General features: G+C 45.3%; 2 protein-coding genes across 4 annotated transcripts in view; one reads left to right on the top strand and one right to left on the bottom strand.

Moving 5' to 3' along the window:
• mrpl11 (mitochondrial ribosomal protein L11) overlaps positions 1-9862 on the top strand; it is a 66279-nt gene extending 56417 nt beyond the window's left edge. For 2 of the 3 annotated variants that reach the window (XM_053879470.1, XM_053879471.1), the window contains exons 4-6: positions 5103-5196; positions 5871-6030; positions 9617-9862. In XM_053879470.1, coding sequence (XP_053735445.1) covers positions 5103-5196; positions 5871-6030; positions 9617-9725 — 363 coding nt within the window. In that variant the 3' untranslated portion in view covers positions 9726-9862. The remainder of the gene's footprint in view (positions 1-5102; positions 5197-5870; positions 6031-9616) is intronic. The other variant, XM_053879469.1, reaches the window with a different exon arrangement.
• A 767-nt stretch (positions 9863-10629) lies between these two features.
• npas4a (neuronal PAS domain protein 4a) lies at positions 10630-16257 on the bottom strand. Its single transcript, XM_053879213.1, has 8 exons — positions 15837-16257; positions 15480-15634; positions 15309-15405; positions 14781-15078; positions 14596-14705; positions 14375-14510; positions 12427-14153; positions 10630-12338 (listed from the first exon to the last, which is right to left on the bottom strand). The coding sequence occupies exons 1-8, from the start codon at positions 16009-16011 to the stop codon at positions 12310-12312; spliced, it is 2727 nt and encodes a 908-aa protein (XP_053735188.1). The 5' UTR covers positions 16012-16257; the 3' UTR covers positions 10630-12309.
• Positions 16258-16385: the final 128 nt, after the last annotated feature.

Below are 16385 nucleotides of genomic sequence, written 5' to 3'. Positions count from 1 at the left end.
GTGAGTTTTGTCTGTGGCTTAAGAGCTTTATTCGTCACAATGCGTGTTGGCAGCAGTTGCACCGTGTATTTACTCTGCTCTTCATAGTCTGTCATCTGGGTTCTCTGTTTTCTGAGCAGGCGCTTTGCAGGTCTTTGTTTTAGATGGGTTTTTGATGAAGCTGTTCAAGTTCAAATTTTGCGGAATCTGCCGTGGCAGTCCTGCCAGAGCTGATAGATCTTTGAGAGGATAATATAGGCCGATGCTCCTGATATGGCCCAGGAAATTTGGGCTTGAAGATAACAGGGGAACCAGAGATAACCGCTGAAAATATCTTCACCTATTCTCCCTGGTCTCTCCAGATATAGATGATTGAATATCTGTTGGCCGTTGTATCGTGTAGCGTGTGCAGTTCATTTACAATCATGAGGCCAAACCATAGTTATTTGAATTCCAAGATTGCGTGCCCAGGACTTCTCTTTGAATGTGTCTCATGTGTGTCTATCCTTTGTGAGTAACTACACATCAGACCTGAATAAAGGAGTGTGTCACCAGATGTCCAACCTGAGCAATGAAAGGAATAGAAGCACTGCAGTTATTTTATTCATGCTAGATTAAGATGTTGAAGTACAGGTATATACCACGTGAAAAGATGCAGTTGAATTGAGGACTATGCAAACAGACCAATGAAGCTCTGTGGAGCCAAAAATTATTGTCCCCAAAAACAGACTAAATTGTCCACACAGTTGATTTAAGGCATCGTGCAGCTAGGCACCACAAGCTATACTACTCAAGGCAGAGTAAAGCTGAGGCTGTCAATTTTAAGTATAAGGGTGACTTGTTATGGCTAGAGGTGTGTCCCTGCCTTGGAGTGCAACCATCTTCTGGTGCTCTTATCCAGCAAGGGAAGAATGTTGTATGAGATAGTACTGACCAATCTACTTTTCTACCCTGGCCTTTCTCTATATATACCCAGGTGCTTCTCTGTTTTATGACCGCACCTTAAATAAGTTGAAGAAAAAAGAACTACAAATTGCTCACTAGTGTGAAGAACTCTCTGTATCGTCTTATATTTTATATATATTTTTTGATATTTTACATGTATGTTTTTGTTGTTTACAGAGCATGGTAAGTTCTGAACAAAAAAATCCTCTGGATTGATAAAGTTTTTCTGATTCTGATTAAATAAGTCTTTATTATTCCTCATTCCAATTTGCAACATAGTTAGATTATAAGCTCTTCTTGTGTTTTATAGCTCTGATCATGGCAGTTGTATTTCCTGTGACTGACTGCAACCCTGTCCTGGGTTCAACCCCCACCCAAAGTCACCGGGGATTATACCCAACACCAACCCCTCAAATTGAAAAGCGGCTGATGAAAACCTGTTTGTTTTTTACTGCGACAATATCGGGTTGTACACGCCTTCTCACTGGACATTTTACAAAGAATTATGTTTTATCTATTGAGAGAAAAAGTCATTGTCTTCCAGGGAAAGGTCAGAGGAGTTCGATAACAACAATGATGACATATCACCTGCCGTGCAGCATTTTGTGATCGCCGTCTAGAGTTTGCTGCATTCAATTTTTTATTTTCCCGTCTTGACAGGTTACAGATGATCCAAGGTAAACTGCCTCGTCTGGATTTAAGGGCTCAGATCAATATGTCAGACTTAAGGTCGCTTTGATACTAAATCTGAAATGAAAATGGTTATAATAAACAACTTTTATTTCAGTCCGCGGTAGAGGAGACGAACAATGAGCAGTTAAATAGAGGCAGCTGTGGGTGGTGCTGTAATGGTTTTCTTTGTCAGGTCAAGAAATCAACTGGTGTTTTTATGTGATTCCAGGTGTAATTAATTCTGTATATTGATTTCTTGCTCTTAATCACCAAGAGCCAGAAGAGTTTGGTGGGAAAAAACACTGAGAATTCTTCTTCGTTTTTGCTTTTGAGGGCAACTGGAGCACCCAATTGAAACCACATACAGATGGGAATGTCGTCCAAGTAAAAGATGCCTCAGTTAGAATCTGCAGTCAAACTTTTCTTTCTGGGAAACATTATGAAATTACAACATTAGTGTAACTATTAATAATCTGGATCCAGTCATACATAGCAAGGGTGGATTTTTTCAACACAGTCGTGGTATCAGTTTGGCTACCATTAACACCTCATATATACAACCATTCAGAACTTTGGATGCACTGTCTCATTTAATAGTTCTTTATTTTCATGATTTCCTGACTGTTTACATTGCTATAACCAGCTATGAATGAACACATATGGAAGCTTCATGAGGTTATCACTAGAAATGGTTTTACAATAGTTGACTACATCATGAAGCTCAATAAGAATGCTGCGCTGTCAACAAAGCAAATGGCTGCTTTGAGTCTTGTAAAACACTAAACAAATATGTCCTGCTTCACATATTTGATGTCTTCAGTGTTTGGGTACATTGTAGAAAGTGGTGAAACTAAAGAAAAAACACTATAAAATACACTGAATGAGAAGGTGTGTCCAAACTTTTCATTGGTACCATGCTATATGGTCGATGACGATCGTTCGGAATTTTTGGTAGCTCACTGGGAAGACGATATTTCATTACTAAAACAACTCTCCTCCCCTCTGTAATTGAGTTCGATGCTCCTATGTGTCGGTGTCGTCTTGTTTCTTCCACATTACAGTCGACCACGCTGTGCCGCCACTACACCAGTTTATGTTCAGTTTGAATTGGCTACAAAATGTTTGAAGTACAGTAGGCATATCATTTTTACATTCCTCCTCTAATTGCATTCACCATCAGGATTTTCCATCGCAACTCTATCTACCTATCGTGAATTCTCCCGTGTCCCACCTGCACTCTTCATAATGTGCAGGTTTTCCACCCTACTTGCGCTCTCTTCTTCGCCTGCCTTGATCTTGATCCAGAAAATTATACTGTGTAAAGCTACTATTAGAAGTTTCCATAGCCATTTTGATATTATCCAAGTCCTAAAAAAATCTTCAAACTTACATAGAAAATTATTTTTCGAGTGTCATTCCATTTTTATCGTCTGTCAACCTTCCAACTTTCTAAATAATTTTGATTTTCACAATAGAAAACCATTCAAACATGGCAGGACACTTACAAATGAATTGCTCTCTGAAAGTCAGAGCTTTGTTGTTGTGTTTATCTATTTCTTAAAGTAGCCTCAAATTGAAATATGGCTCAGTCTAAAGCCGGAGAGTTTTCATGGTAGATGAGATGAGAGGAGAAATTAAGTGCAGCGAGAACCCAATTACTTTTTTCACTTCTTTTATAATGATTTTAATATCCTTCAGGGTGTCGCTAGCTTTTATTAAAGGTTTTCAGCTCCACATAAGGGTTTAGAAAAAATGAAGAGCAGGATTGAATGAGGAAGACTTTAGATTGAGGTGAGTGTTTGAGGTGCTTTACTGCTGAGAATTCAGTTTGTCTAATATTTGGGGCGTAATTTGAGTGGCTGCCTGTATTTGTACCACAGCAAGGCTTTACATATGAATGAGTGGTGCCATGCCAAGTAGAATTTTGGAAATGAATGCATAGCCTCTAACTTCACCAACCCAACCCACAATTTCACTGAAGAGGAAACCATTGTTTCTCAATGGAAAACATCAGCGAATAACACTGATATCCTTTTTAAAAGTCTCCATTGTCCATCACCTGCCATTCTCAGTGCTCTGTAGCAAATTAAAGTGCCAAGAGTCTGAAGCCAGTGCTCACAGGGCATAAACAATTACAAGAAACAAAGCAGGTGGACAAGCTCACAAATTTGAGTGTAGGCAAAAGTAGAGGGGTCGTGACCCGCTCACTTCTGAGTCAATTCTTTTATGTCCGTTGAAGGTGGGGGCAAAGTAATGTGTCTGGTGAACGAGGGTTGGTTTCCTGGATGAAAAATGTGTCTTGTGTTTCTGAATTTTTGTTTGTCTCCCCTATACTCTTCATGTTCTCACTGACTGCATCCATGACCATCATTTGTTGTCTTCCTCCTCTTCTTTTACCTGGTGCAGGAGACATTTACTAGAGAGGAGCTTAAAAACGTTCAGCTTTTGTGGCGGTGGGAAGCACCCAGTAAGAATGCAGAATTGTGAATAAAAAATGGATTTGGTTCATCAGTTGACCTCCAGTAGTAAAAGAATATTTTGGAAGAAAGACCACAGGTTTTCCAGGCTTAGATGTGGGAATGAATATTCATCTCAGTCAACGACACACCCAGGTTTTTGACATAAACCTTGGTGCGTGCAGAATAACTTATAATAACAATGACTTGCATGAATATTCTCACTGGTCTCCCAATGTCAACACACCAGTCTTATTAGAGTGGCGTACCAGCATTACTTACCAAAGAGGCCACATTATAAGCGGCAGTGCCGTTGTGAAAACTAACTCTTGTGTCAGTTGCTTTTTTTATTTATTTATTTTTTATTTCTATGGTATTAAGGGAACATATAGAAATGATGCATAACCATGAACAAACATGATGATGAAAATGTATAAGACTGTGAAGATACTGTAGATTGATAGACTTATAAAGAGTAAATGTCTACATTTTATAAATATTATATAATAATAATAATAATAATAATATTAAAATATGTATGTAATGTAAGCTCGAAAAAATAGATTTTCAAATCTTTTTTTTCCCAAATGAATCACAGCTCCTCAATATAACTCAATACATGTATGCGCAAACACAACAAAACAAAACACAAATATAAAATATACAAATATACACAAATATAGTCCTCGTGTGCCTATTAATTATTTAATGCATCAGAAGTGCCATGAAATTAGCTTTAAAAGGAATTTAAAGATCTATGAAATCTGAGTATGAACATGGCAATGAATAATGTAAACTATTAATTTAAGTACAACATAAACTAGGAACATGTGGTCTCACTTTCCAAAAAAAAAATGCAGAAATTCCTTGTATTTTCGTTCATTTATGTTGTAAAAATATGTCTGAATATGCAAAAATATGCTGAATGTCTGTCCTGAGAGGATGAAAATAGAAATATGTGGTGCTTCCTCTCTTCTGATGCTGGTTCTAGAGATAACACTTACGCTGACTGAGTTTTCATTGGATTTGTTTTTGCCTTTGCCTCCTCAGCCCGACAGAACCTATGACCTGCAGATTGGACAGCCCACGGTGTCTTACTTCCTCAAGCAAGCAGCGGGCATCGCCAAAGGTGCAGCCAAGACAGGTGAGATGCGCCGCTGCTCTTACGCCAATTTCCTCCCACTCAGTGGTGAAGCGTCGGCCCAGTAGGCCGGAGTTCCTTGGCTTCTCTGTGAGTGATGTTCTATTCATGACACCCCAGGAAGGAGGTGCGGAGTCAAGACTCAGAATTATGAAGTTTTGATTGTAAAGCTCCCTGCTTCTGTCTCTTCACCCTTCTCACTCACTCACTCACTCATTCCATCCTGTTCATGTCTTCACACTCACATCTCTTGCCCCATTTCGGAAACACTCTTGCTCTCTTTCATGTGGACCAGTCGCACACTGATTCATTTCTCACCCTGACAGATTGCCTCACTCACTCACCACCCATTTACACTCACTCACCCATGAATATTGACAATTATTCATTCATGCACTCATTCACTCCTCACCTGTGAATATTCTCACTCACAGAGACACACATTCCAATAAGTTACCTCAGTTGGTAGCACACTCACTTGCTCATCTTTCTCTCACTCACTCATCTCGCATCAATGTCTTATTCAGTCCCTCACATTCATTCTGTCACCCTCCTCTTTCACTCTCTCCGACTCATCCCTACATTCTCTCCCTCAAACGCACTCACTCCTGCCGTCACCCTTATAAAACCTAGTAATCTTTCCATCATTTGCTTGGCGGCCTGCTCCGCTCCTGCAGGTCACGAGACAGCGGGGAAGGTGTCGGTGCGGGCGGTGTATGAGATCGCTCAGGTCAAAGCTCAGGACGAGTGCTTCAAAATTAGGAACACTTCCCTGCAAAACATTGTGAAAAGCATCATTGGCTCTGCGCGCTCACTGGGCATCCAGATCGTCCCTGAGTAAGTACCTCACTCCTGCTCCTCTGTTGACGACAGGCCTGCTTTTTTCTGAACTGAGATTCAAGATGGTGGAAATCCTATCTAGATCGTGATTTGAAGACATTATTACAATAAATTAATTACAACAATTTTTTTTTTTATTATTTAATTTAATTTCATTTCATTGAACAGTTTGCTCTCCAAACAACAGGGAACCTTTGTCAGTGCATCAGTTCCTGGTCCACTGATCACACTGATGCACAAGACACGTGGCAGCTAGGATGAGAACAACAACAACAAACATGGAGGAATCCCTGAACAAAAGCATCTGTTTGCTTTGGTCGAGGGATGTTTTTCGCTACACAATGTTCGGGGTTTCCACGACTCTGAATGTACTTGAAATTCTTAAGAAATTGAAATTCTTATACAAATATTTCCAAGACATTAAAAGAGCTTCAGTTTAAATGTATTTATGGGTCCATCATTTGGTTCATTCATATACCAAATTCATTCAAATTGAAAAATGTGGCTTCTTGTGGCAAATATTCTTGTACCATTTAACTGCGATTAATTGAGATTAATTCATCACAAATTCACTGATTAACTAGATTTTTTTTTTTAATCGAATCCCACCCCTAATATATGTATGTATGTATGTAATATTTGCCCAATATTTCATGTAGCTATGAGATGGAAGCTAAATAAATCAGATTGTATCAGTGACTCACAGACCAGGACTTAATAATTTAGTGGTTGTTTATCAGTGAGTTGAGTTGGTTAGAGTTGAATATGCAAATGAGAAATAGACTTTATTCCGTGAATAAAACATCATGAAAATCCATCGTCATTTGCAGCTAAAATGCCTGGTGTCAACAGGATGACACACACACAGACGGTGAGTTCACCATCAATAACTCAGATGACGTGAATAACCGCTGTGGTTATCTGGTTTCCATGGCAGCTGTCAGCAAAATGATATTGAAGAAGAAACCATTAAGAGGTTCTGTGTTAGGAAATTAAATTTATATGACTAATCTTTCTTGCACTGACAAGTCATTTTCACGCAGAGTGGCCTTCAGATGATGCTGATATACGTCTGAGTTGTTAATAAGGCTGTAATGGGCTTTTTGTTTCCGTCATCACCTGGCTGGCTGGGGTCAACAAATAATGAGAAATTGTATTAACTTATCTTTTACTCCAAAGGAAGTTGTTGGTGAATGCTGAATCCGAATTAGAAAACTTTCAATTGCCAGCTTTTGCTTTGTGTGGAATGCAATTTAATACGGTAGGAGTGGAAGCAGAGCAACACAACAGAAGATACTGCTGCGGCAAATGATCAACGGACTGGGGGAGAATAAAACCTTCTATTGAAAAACGATTGTATTCTTGCACTGAGTAGGTGTATGGAGAAGTTGGACCCATGTGAGGAAGTCAGTCTCATGTGTGCAAGCTGCAGGAGTGACCCAGGGATTAGTGCTCCACTCATATTTGCTGGAGTGACCGACAGACTGACAGACAAGGTGAAGGAGTCTCCACAGACGATGTTTGCAGATGATGTAGTGGTCTGTGGTGAGAATGTGGAGGAGGTGTAGAAAAGCTGGAGAGAAGAGGAAAGAGGAATTGCCACCCCCTTCAAGTCCCATAATGCACTGCAACAGTTTCAAGAGCCAGAAGTTAAAATCTCATTCCTCGTGGTCAGTTGCAGAAACTTAAATAACTGTCCTTCTGTTTCATCTGGATGTGTAGTTTCCCAAAACCGTGTCCTTTTCACCTGTTTGCAGAACATTTTTGTTTTCTGCAATGCCCCAGTGAATGAGTTTACCTTCTGCACGCCCCTTAGCGCAGAACCTGTTTGAGATTGTTTGTGCGTACATTTGGGTGTGATGAAGAGGCGAATGAGATGTTTTTGAATCTGTTGTGCTTCGTTTCAACAGCACAGAAACATCCCTGAAGCATTTCCTCTTTGGAAAAAAAGACCGTTTCTAACGAAACACTGACAGCGCAGTCTCTGAACTCTCTTCTGTATTGTAGCAGATCTGATGGAGGGGCTCAGATTCACACACTCACAGGCTGTCAGTCTTACATCCTCAGAGAGTGTCAGTAGATCAGAGCTTGGAGTCCGACCAGTACAAGTGATCGATAAAATCCCTTCTTCTAAAGACAGGAAGCCGATGGAGGGAGTTAAAAAACAGAGTGATGTGATGTCGTCTGTTAAACCACTGAAATATTCCAGTCAAATTTAGAAACTCATCAGTCTTGGCTTTACAATCCAGTCACAAAACGTTATTTTTCTCTCAGCTTTAGCTATACGCTCCGACTTTCTGGCCATTTTCCCCTCCATACTGGGGTTTATAAATGGAACCGACTTTCATTTCACTGGCGACAGTTCATGATTTATTGAGAATTCTGTCACTCGGGAAATTGGCCTCCACATTTGCTTCCAGAAGTAACTGCAACGTTTGAGTAGAGGAAGAATGGTCCACTGAAATATGAGTTTACAGCACATCCCTTGACGCGCGTTCGAGACCAGAGGAGTTACTGTTTGATCGCTTTTTCCAATGAAACGGCGTCATCTAGCGGCAGAAGGGCTGAAGTGCAACTATCAGTGTGGAGTAAATATCTCAAAGAAATCAAATACAAGAAAAAATGAGAGGTTGAGTTATGAGGGTTTGTTTTTTTTTTGACGTTTAAACTGGACCCAGAACATCAGATTAGACCCTCAGACGTTTGAGATCAGAATCTGAGGCTGTTCATGGCTCATCTGCTGTCGTGAGTTTGAACCAGCAGGATACGGTAGCAGTTTCATCACGTCTTTTGGGTCGTGGTATCAATGTATAGCTGAGTCTCTGACTGCATTTGTACTAGCAAATGGTTCTCAAATACACTTACCTGCGGGCTGCAGTAGGCAGTCTGGGCTCCACTGAGTTAAGTATCCCACTGTCCGCCTCGTCCACCTTATCCTGTCCTGCCCATCCTCTCTAGTCACACCACTCTTCCTCTTGTCCTTCGATTCAAAACATGCTGAAACCTTGTTGTTTGTTTGCCTCCTCTTGCACTCGTGCCGTCCTCATGTTTAGCTGCTATTTTCTTCTTCATTTCAACAGTAATCCCTCTTTCTCTTGGTGCTTTTTTGGGAGCCATACTGAGGGCTGAGATAAAGCTAAAAATATGTGACACACACAGCGACAGATTTTTTCCGCTGATGATGATTCATTCAGGAGTTGTCATAACCCTAGGAAATATCCAGCGCAGACTTCCAACGCTGCTGAACACAGTCTCGTTGATTTATAGTCAAGGTTTTCGTTTACTCTGTAGACTAGAGCAAGCTTTGCTTTATTTCCAAACACAAGCTCATCTGAGTGGAAGCCCATATCAAAAGTATTTGCTCTTACTGTGTGATATTATTGACTTACTTTGGTTACAGTTACTTCTCATGGTGTCTGCAGTTGTGTGGAATACAAACCTCCCATTGTGATGACGATGGTTATTGTTCTCCTTGACTGTCGCACTTCCTCCTCTTGTTTCATGAGTTTAGATTCCACTGTTGACAACGTTTTTGTCACTCAGGTCTCCTTTTATTTCCCTCATTCTTTTCTTGTCACTTCAGCCTCTCTGCCGACGAGTATCGAGAGTTCTTGTTACGCCGAGAGGAGAAGCTGAAGGCCGACGCCGAAGCAGCCGCTGCCGCCGAAGCTGCGGCGACCAAGAAGAAATAAAGACCTGCGACTCCTCACTGCTACTTTTGTCAATGATTTTATATTCACCCGAATCATGTTCAGTTCTGATGTGTGTATGGGATATAAATAAACATCTGTTCATTAAAAACAGCTGTCTTTTATTCATTTGTAGCCGGCACTGTAACTGTTTCAGTTGCCATTCACAGCCAAATATACTGTGTGTCCGTAAAGTCTTTTACAGTTGGATTTAAAAGGCAGATGAAAGCATAAACTGTTTAACAAGGACTGAGGCACATCTAAATGAGTGTTTATGTACTTGAATCCAATGAATACTGCGAATAGACAGACCACTTTATTACATATGGACACCTGCTCTTTTCTAGTGTGCATGTTCGGTGGGTTTTGTACTCCGATCTTTGTCTATTCATACCATGCATCAACCTTTGTTTTTACTTTTCAGAGGCTCAGCTCAACGTAGGCCACGCTGCACTGCAGTTCTTTTCTTTGCCAGAAGATAGCAGCAGTCATTAACTTCTTTTCCTCTGCGGCTCATTTTTCTTCTCTAAATCGCTGCAGGACTGAGGTGAAAGTAAACCTGCATCGACATGTGTTGTGTTGTATAGAGTATGTTCTTTGTCAGGGAAGGCATTTTGGCCGACCTCCTGACGGTTAATGTCTTCTACAGCATCCCCTCATCCCTCCTTACTGTACCTCTAATTTTAGCCTGCTCTCATCCTTTGTCTCTCCTCAGGCCGCCCTCCCTCCCTTCCTCCCTCCCCGCACCGATGCTGCTGAATGGAGCTGAGGATAGTCAGGAGGCTGCTTCTGTCAGAGCAGGAATGCCTATATATGGAGTCTTACGCCGCGGATAGTCGCAGGTACCGGCAGCCAATGCGGGCTGCTGCTCTGTAAAGAGGAGGGCTGTTGTGTATTGTGCTCCTGTGTGCATCATCATAAGTGGGAGGCGAAGAGGGTGTGTGCGCCTGCGCATACGCAGAGACCCTGATGTCGAGCGTGTGCGTCAGTCTGAGTCAGATAGTGCCTCATTCTGTCTCGTCATGTGTGTGCGTCAGAGCTGTTGCTGAGCGAAACACACTCCAGGGGAAGAAATGAGAGGCAGGAAGAGAGGTGGGATGCCATGATGATGATGATGATGATGATGATGATGATGGGGGAGGTGGCAGGGGGCTTGACTGTGACGACACAAAGGCATCGGCTGCATTAAGTGCACTTTATTATAAATGCATTTGTATGACAATCAAATACACTTATAAGCAACACAATAGAACACTGGTCCACAATGTCCATTCTGCAGTAAGATGCCCGGAATAAATATATATAGATCCATTTCTCTCCATAAAAATCTCAGTCAGTATGTACAATCCAATGACTGCGTCATACAAATGTACAAACGTGTACCTTTCTGTAAAGAACGTAGCTGTATATTCACAGACATAATGCAAACGCATTAATCTTCTTCAAGTATTACACAGACAATAGTAGAATTTTACACATGTATATTAAAGTAGCCTTGAATAGCTAGAACGTAGGAATCAATCCTTTACTTGACCGTAGACAACTCTACGTGATCGTGTCGACACCATGGGAATAGTACCATTCTCAAGCCGTGTCGCTTGGTTTTCTGATAGAAATAGCACCCCGTACCCATTTCCGTGTTTTAAAACAAAACCTTGTTGTATTCTATAACCCCTCTCAAAAAAGAAGAATCGCTCATTCACATAGTCAATTGTGCCTCGGTACACCGTCGCTCCAGAGGAGCAGCGATGTGATAAGAGTTCAGCAGGTCAGGGGCCCGTGTCAGGCACACAGGAGCCGCTATAAGCTGCCAGCATTGCAAATATTGATGCTGCGAGAATATCCAGCCCACATTCAGAGTCTAATGTACAGTACGACAAGGATCGGTGGTCGGAGCTCCGGCAAACTTCCAGACAATCTCTTAGTTGGTGTGCGCAGCAGACACCTTGACATTCTTGAGATCTTTCCTGCCAGAATCTCCACACGTCCTTTTTTTTTTCTTTGCACATCACATTGATACACAAAATCTTAGATGAAGAGATAAAGAAATATTAAAGGTTTGAAGCCACAAACTCAAAGCTCTTGTGATGCTTTTCCAGTTCGAAAAGTGTGTAAACATATTTGACTCTTAATACTGGCGAGGTTTGAGTTTGTTGCAGGTCAGGCAGAAGTGCTGATTCATCCCTATTGAAATACCGAGTTTTTTTTTTCTTTGTTTTTTTGTTCACAACAGCTTTTTCACTACAAGTGATTACAAATGTCTGGAAGTTAAACGGTGAAGTCCAGAGAGGTTTCTCTGTGGGATCACGTCTGGAGCCGATGGAACACAGAAGCCGAGCGGCGCCACATGGAGCCAACACTCAGTCAGTGATGAGTCCATGCGGCTGCGCGTGGTCACGTTGCAGCACACAGATCGATGAGGGAACAAAAATATGAAGCAATCTTTGTCCTCAGGAGACGTGAAGTCCTTAAGTTGTATATACATTATGTATATTTATACACTTAATTGTGTTTTACTTTGCAGTAAAAGGGGCTCCACAAAATATGACAATATGCCATACTTAATGAAGTAAGTCACAGACTTATTTTAGAACGGAGGAACACTTCCACTCCCATCTGCAAGACAAAAACACAGGAAGGCTGGTGTTAGATTTGAGGGGTTTTCAGGTGCAAGTTTTGGGTTAAAAAAAGGACTGAGACTGACCTTTGTGGGAGCACTGTGGCGATGAATGACATTGGAGTTGATACAACTCAGGTTGTTGCCCTAAACCAGGGGCGATCGAGGCACCTGCCCCTAACATGGGTTCCAGGACAGACAGTTCCTCCAGGAGGGACTGAGTGCAGGACGTGGCGGGCGCGGGCGAGACGGTGGGCGAGGAGCTGGCAGGGCTCGGCGAGGCCGTGAGGATGAGGGGAGGGGAAGCTGGGATGGAGGATAAAGGAGATGAAACCACCTCGATCTCCATCGGCTCCTCAGCAGACCCCTCACCCTCCATCCCGACCTCGGTCGCCCCGCACCCGGCCTTGCAGTTACAATGCGCCGATTGGACGCTACAGAAGTGGCCCTCAAACGGGGAGGGTTGGCGCCAGTACACTGGGGTTTGAGGAGAGGTTGGACTTGAGGGAGAGGAAGAGCTTTGGGGTGAGCGAGGAGATGCAAAGTCATCTTGAAGGAGGGTTTCTAGGAGGTTCTCTTCAAACAGAGACTCCTCCTCGTCCAGGAACATTGGGACGTCCAGACCTTTCAAGGCTTTGATGGGATAGAACTCCCTGAGCATGTGGACCGAATCTACGCTGACGGGTTCAATGGCGGGGGACATGAAGGGGGAAGGTGGGGCAGAGGAGGGAGACATAGGGGGAGGAGATAGTTTGGACAGAAGCGGGTCAAGATAGAATCCCTCCGCCAGTGAGCTGATGTGCTGGGCTAAGAGGGAGATCTCCGCCCGCTCCTTCTCCCTCTCTCGCTCCAGGGAGAAAAAGGAGTGGCAGGGCTGTTTTCCGGGCGACGCCTCGGGAGTGAGGAGCCCCTCAGGTGGGCACTGGAGTGGGCCCAGTGGGACGTCCACATAAAGAGGGCCCCGGACCTCAGGGAGGGTCATGATTGTGCAGTCGCCATCTCCAGGGCTGTCTGGAGTCGGGGGAAGTTTCTCATAAAGGGATCCGCTGCAGGACTCGATGGGGAACAGGAGCTCGGTGGAGGGAGTGGGCAGGGTGAGGGGGAGCTTGTTAGACAGAGTGGTGGGGGGAGCAGGGCTGGAGGCTGTTGTCGGTGGAGCTGAGGAGGAAGTTGAGGGAGCCAAGGAGGTGCTGGACGTGGTCGTCGTGGCTGAGGGGGGCGGGGTGGTGGTGCCAGTCGGGTCGAAGCTGAAGAGGGGTTCCCCGAATGGGAAGCTGCTCCCACTCATGTGAGGTGTGTAGGGGGGAGTGCACACAAACTCTTTGGTCTGTTGAGCTTGTGAGGTGGGCACAGGAGGGAGGGGCAGCGGGAGGGCGGGCAGAGGCGGGTCCAACTGGAAGGAAGGTGGCAGCAGAATGTTCTGGGTCAAAAAGTCCAAGTCTGCAACAGTCTCGACAGTAACCGGGGTCGGGGAGGACGCGGCCGAGGGGCTTTGGATCGGTGGAGGCTGGAAGAAGCTTTCCTCCTCCAGAGAGGAGATGCTGGAGCGGGGGTCTCCCTCCACCTGCATGGCCTCGGCCGTGGAGCTGCCGGGGTCGTCGGAGGAGCCCACACTGCAGCCGGTGGTGCTGAAGTCGAAGGACTGAGCCGAGAGCCCACTGCTGCCGGGCGTGAAGACCTGGTCCGGGCTGGAAAGGGTCTCTGGTGACTGGAGGCTTAGACCCTCCTGCTGACTGGTGCCAGCGCTCAGAACCAGAGTGAGCTGGTTCTGCTCGGAGGTCAGCTGCTGACGCACCGACCAAGCTTCTGACTCACTGAGGGACGGAAGGACACAGAGGTCAGGTTTCTGTCTCTGACAACTAGTTAAGAATCACATCATTATCAACTAAACTACATTAAAATAACCTGCTATATGAACTGGACTTGTTTGTCATGGTGTTTTTTTTTCATCAGAATATATTAACTCAATCCAATATCTTGTGTTCAATCATATCAGATCAAATCTGAAGTGCTCCCTGTAGTGTGACGTGCTCACCTGATGATGTAGTTGTTGCTGCTGATGGGCAGCTCCCCAGGCTGCAGCTGAAGGATCATGTAGAGCCAAACCCACGACTGGTCCTGAGCCTGCACCCGGACCACCATCTCAGCCCGGCCTTCTCCTCCTTCTCTCACTGAGGGGATCGAACATCGGCTGTGTTAATCATCACAGCCAGTGGGCGCCGCGCGTGTCTAACAGTGTGGTCATGTGACACTCACGCAGGCTGCGGTGCTGCGAGGAGGCGTGCGTCAGGTCCTGTGGGTGGAGGAGACTGTACCAGGAGCAGGAGCGCAGAGATGCAGCGTCGTAACCCAAATACGAGCTCACGCTGTACGGGAGATGGTGAGCGTTAGCATTGTCACATGACCATGACGTGATCAACAGGCAGGTGAGGTGACCTCACCTGTCCTGGGCTGCCTGCAGCCTCATGTCCCGGCTGTGCTGGGAGTGGAAACAGGCCAGGAACAGGTTCGCGTCCACCTGTGGTGGGTGGGAGGTGGACTCAGGGCCCGGGCGGCTGGGGTGTGGCTCCAGGGGGGAGCAGAAGCAGACCCAGACCGGGTTGGAGGTCCAGTAGGAGCCGGCTGTGGCTGTGGTGGAGGGAGTGGAGAGGCAGCGAGCTCGGATCAGGACCAGCTTGTTCCCAGCACTCTGTCTGCGCACGGACTTGGAGGTGTTGAAGCGACAGCGGAAGAGACGGTCTGTCCGTGCAGAGAGAAACATCCATGACACTGCTGCTCCCCTCCGTACGACAAGCAGTTCAGATGAATCATAGGCTTCTCTCGTTGGTGTGCAAGAGCATCTATTTGCTTGTCTTTTAAAGAAGGTCACAGGAATGGTGGTACCTGTGTACTGTAATATCATGACTAAACCGGGTGCGGGCTGCTTAGTCTGTCTATTAGAAAGACATGCGCTGTTAGTGTGTCCTTACCTGAGTCAGACGCTGTCGACAGGTTGGTTCTCATGACCAGGTGGTCTGAAGCATCAATGATGTCGTACACGCTGTCGCCCTGTGCCACAAGGTCCACCTGAGCAGCACACAGTAGAAATGTTATTCACACGAGTCGGTCCGCCACATCCACAGTGGATCGATGGCACTCACCATGGAGTGTCCGAGGTGTTCGGCGACGCTGTCCGACAAGAAGAGCAGCTTCCCTTCCCCAGTCAGTAGCATCAAGAACCCGGGAAGCGCCTGGACCCACTCGGTCAGCTCGTTGAAGGACAGAAAGCCGGTGTCCTCCTCACCAGAGGAAGATTCTGAGAGGAAGACAACAAGGAACGGTCAATGCAGCAGCAGCAGCAGTCTTTCAGCACCGCGGACAGCGTCAGTCTTTCAGCACCGCGGACAGCGCAGTGCCTCAGCGCCACGCACCGATTGAATCCCGTTACACGTCATGAACCGCGAGGCTCTTTCCCGCCGAGCAACACTTGTTGCTCCGATTGATCAACAGGTTCTTACCGTGGGTGAAGAACACGGACTTCCTCGTGTACATGCAGGCCAGAGACATGATGTGCAGGTACGACAGACGAGCTTTGTCGGTGTCAGAAATGGGCAACAAGTCCTTCAAGTTCCGGATCTCGGCGTTGATCTGGTCCCGTCGAGCCTTGGACGCGCCTTTGGTGGATCGGTACATGGTGGCCGCGGTGTGGGCTGCGCTCAGTGGAATTCCTCCAGATGTGAAGTGGTGCTGGATCCGGACCTCGCTCGAGTTCTGGCGTGTGTTATTGGACTTTCATCTCAGGTGTATAATGTTCCAGAGCAAGGTCGGAAACCTCCTCCTGCTTCCTGTAGCTCCACTTCAGCGTCCAGTTCGGATGCTGCTGGATCAGGTCTCAGCTCTGCACTGGAGTCCGGAACCCGTAAATCTGGTTGAGGGACTCTGCTCGCCGGTGTCTTATATAGGCTGGGACTCCGCCGGTGTAGGGGGGCTCCCGACGCACGCACACACACACACACGCACCGACGTAAAACGGAGGGAGCGGGAGGGGGAGCGCTGCCTCCTATCAG

The sequence above is a fragment of the Synchiropus splendidus genome, chromosome 11 (assembly GCF_027744825.2).
Source record: "Synchiropus splendidus isolate RoL2022-P1 chromosome 11, RoL_Sspl_1.0, whole genome shotgun sequence".
NCBI lineage: Eukaryota > Metazoa > Chordata > Actinopteri > Syngnathiformes > Callionymidae > Synchiropus > Synchiropus splendidus.
The sequence above is the reverse complement of the archived record's forward strand: the minus strand, read 5'-3'. Positions and strand labels throughout refer to the sequence as shown.

What these genes read in the sequence shown, in the direction of transcription:
- npas4a (XM_053879213.1), bottom strand. Translation starts at nt 16,011, where the DNA reads ATGTACCGATCCACCAAAGGCGCGTCCAAGGCTCGACGGGACCAGATC. An exon ending in GTCGACAGCGTCTGACTCAG is followed by an intron (nt 15,079 to 15,308) that starts GTAAGGACACAC and finishes CTGCACGGACAG; the next exon opens with ACCGTCTCTTCCGCTGTCGC. An exon ending in AGCAACAACTACATCATCAG is followed by an intron (nt 14,154 to 14,374) that starts GTGAGCACGTCA and finishes TCCGTCCCTCAG; the next exon opens with TGAGTCAGAAGCTTGGTCGG.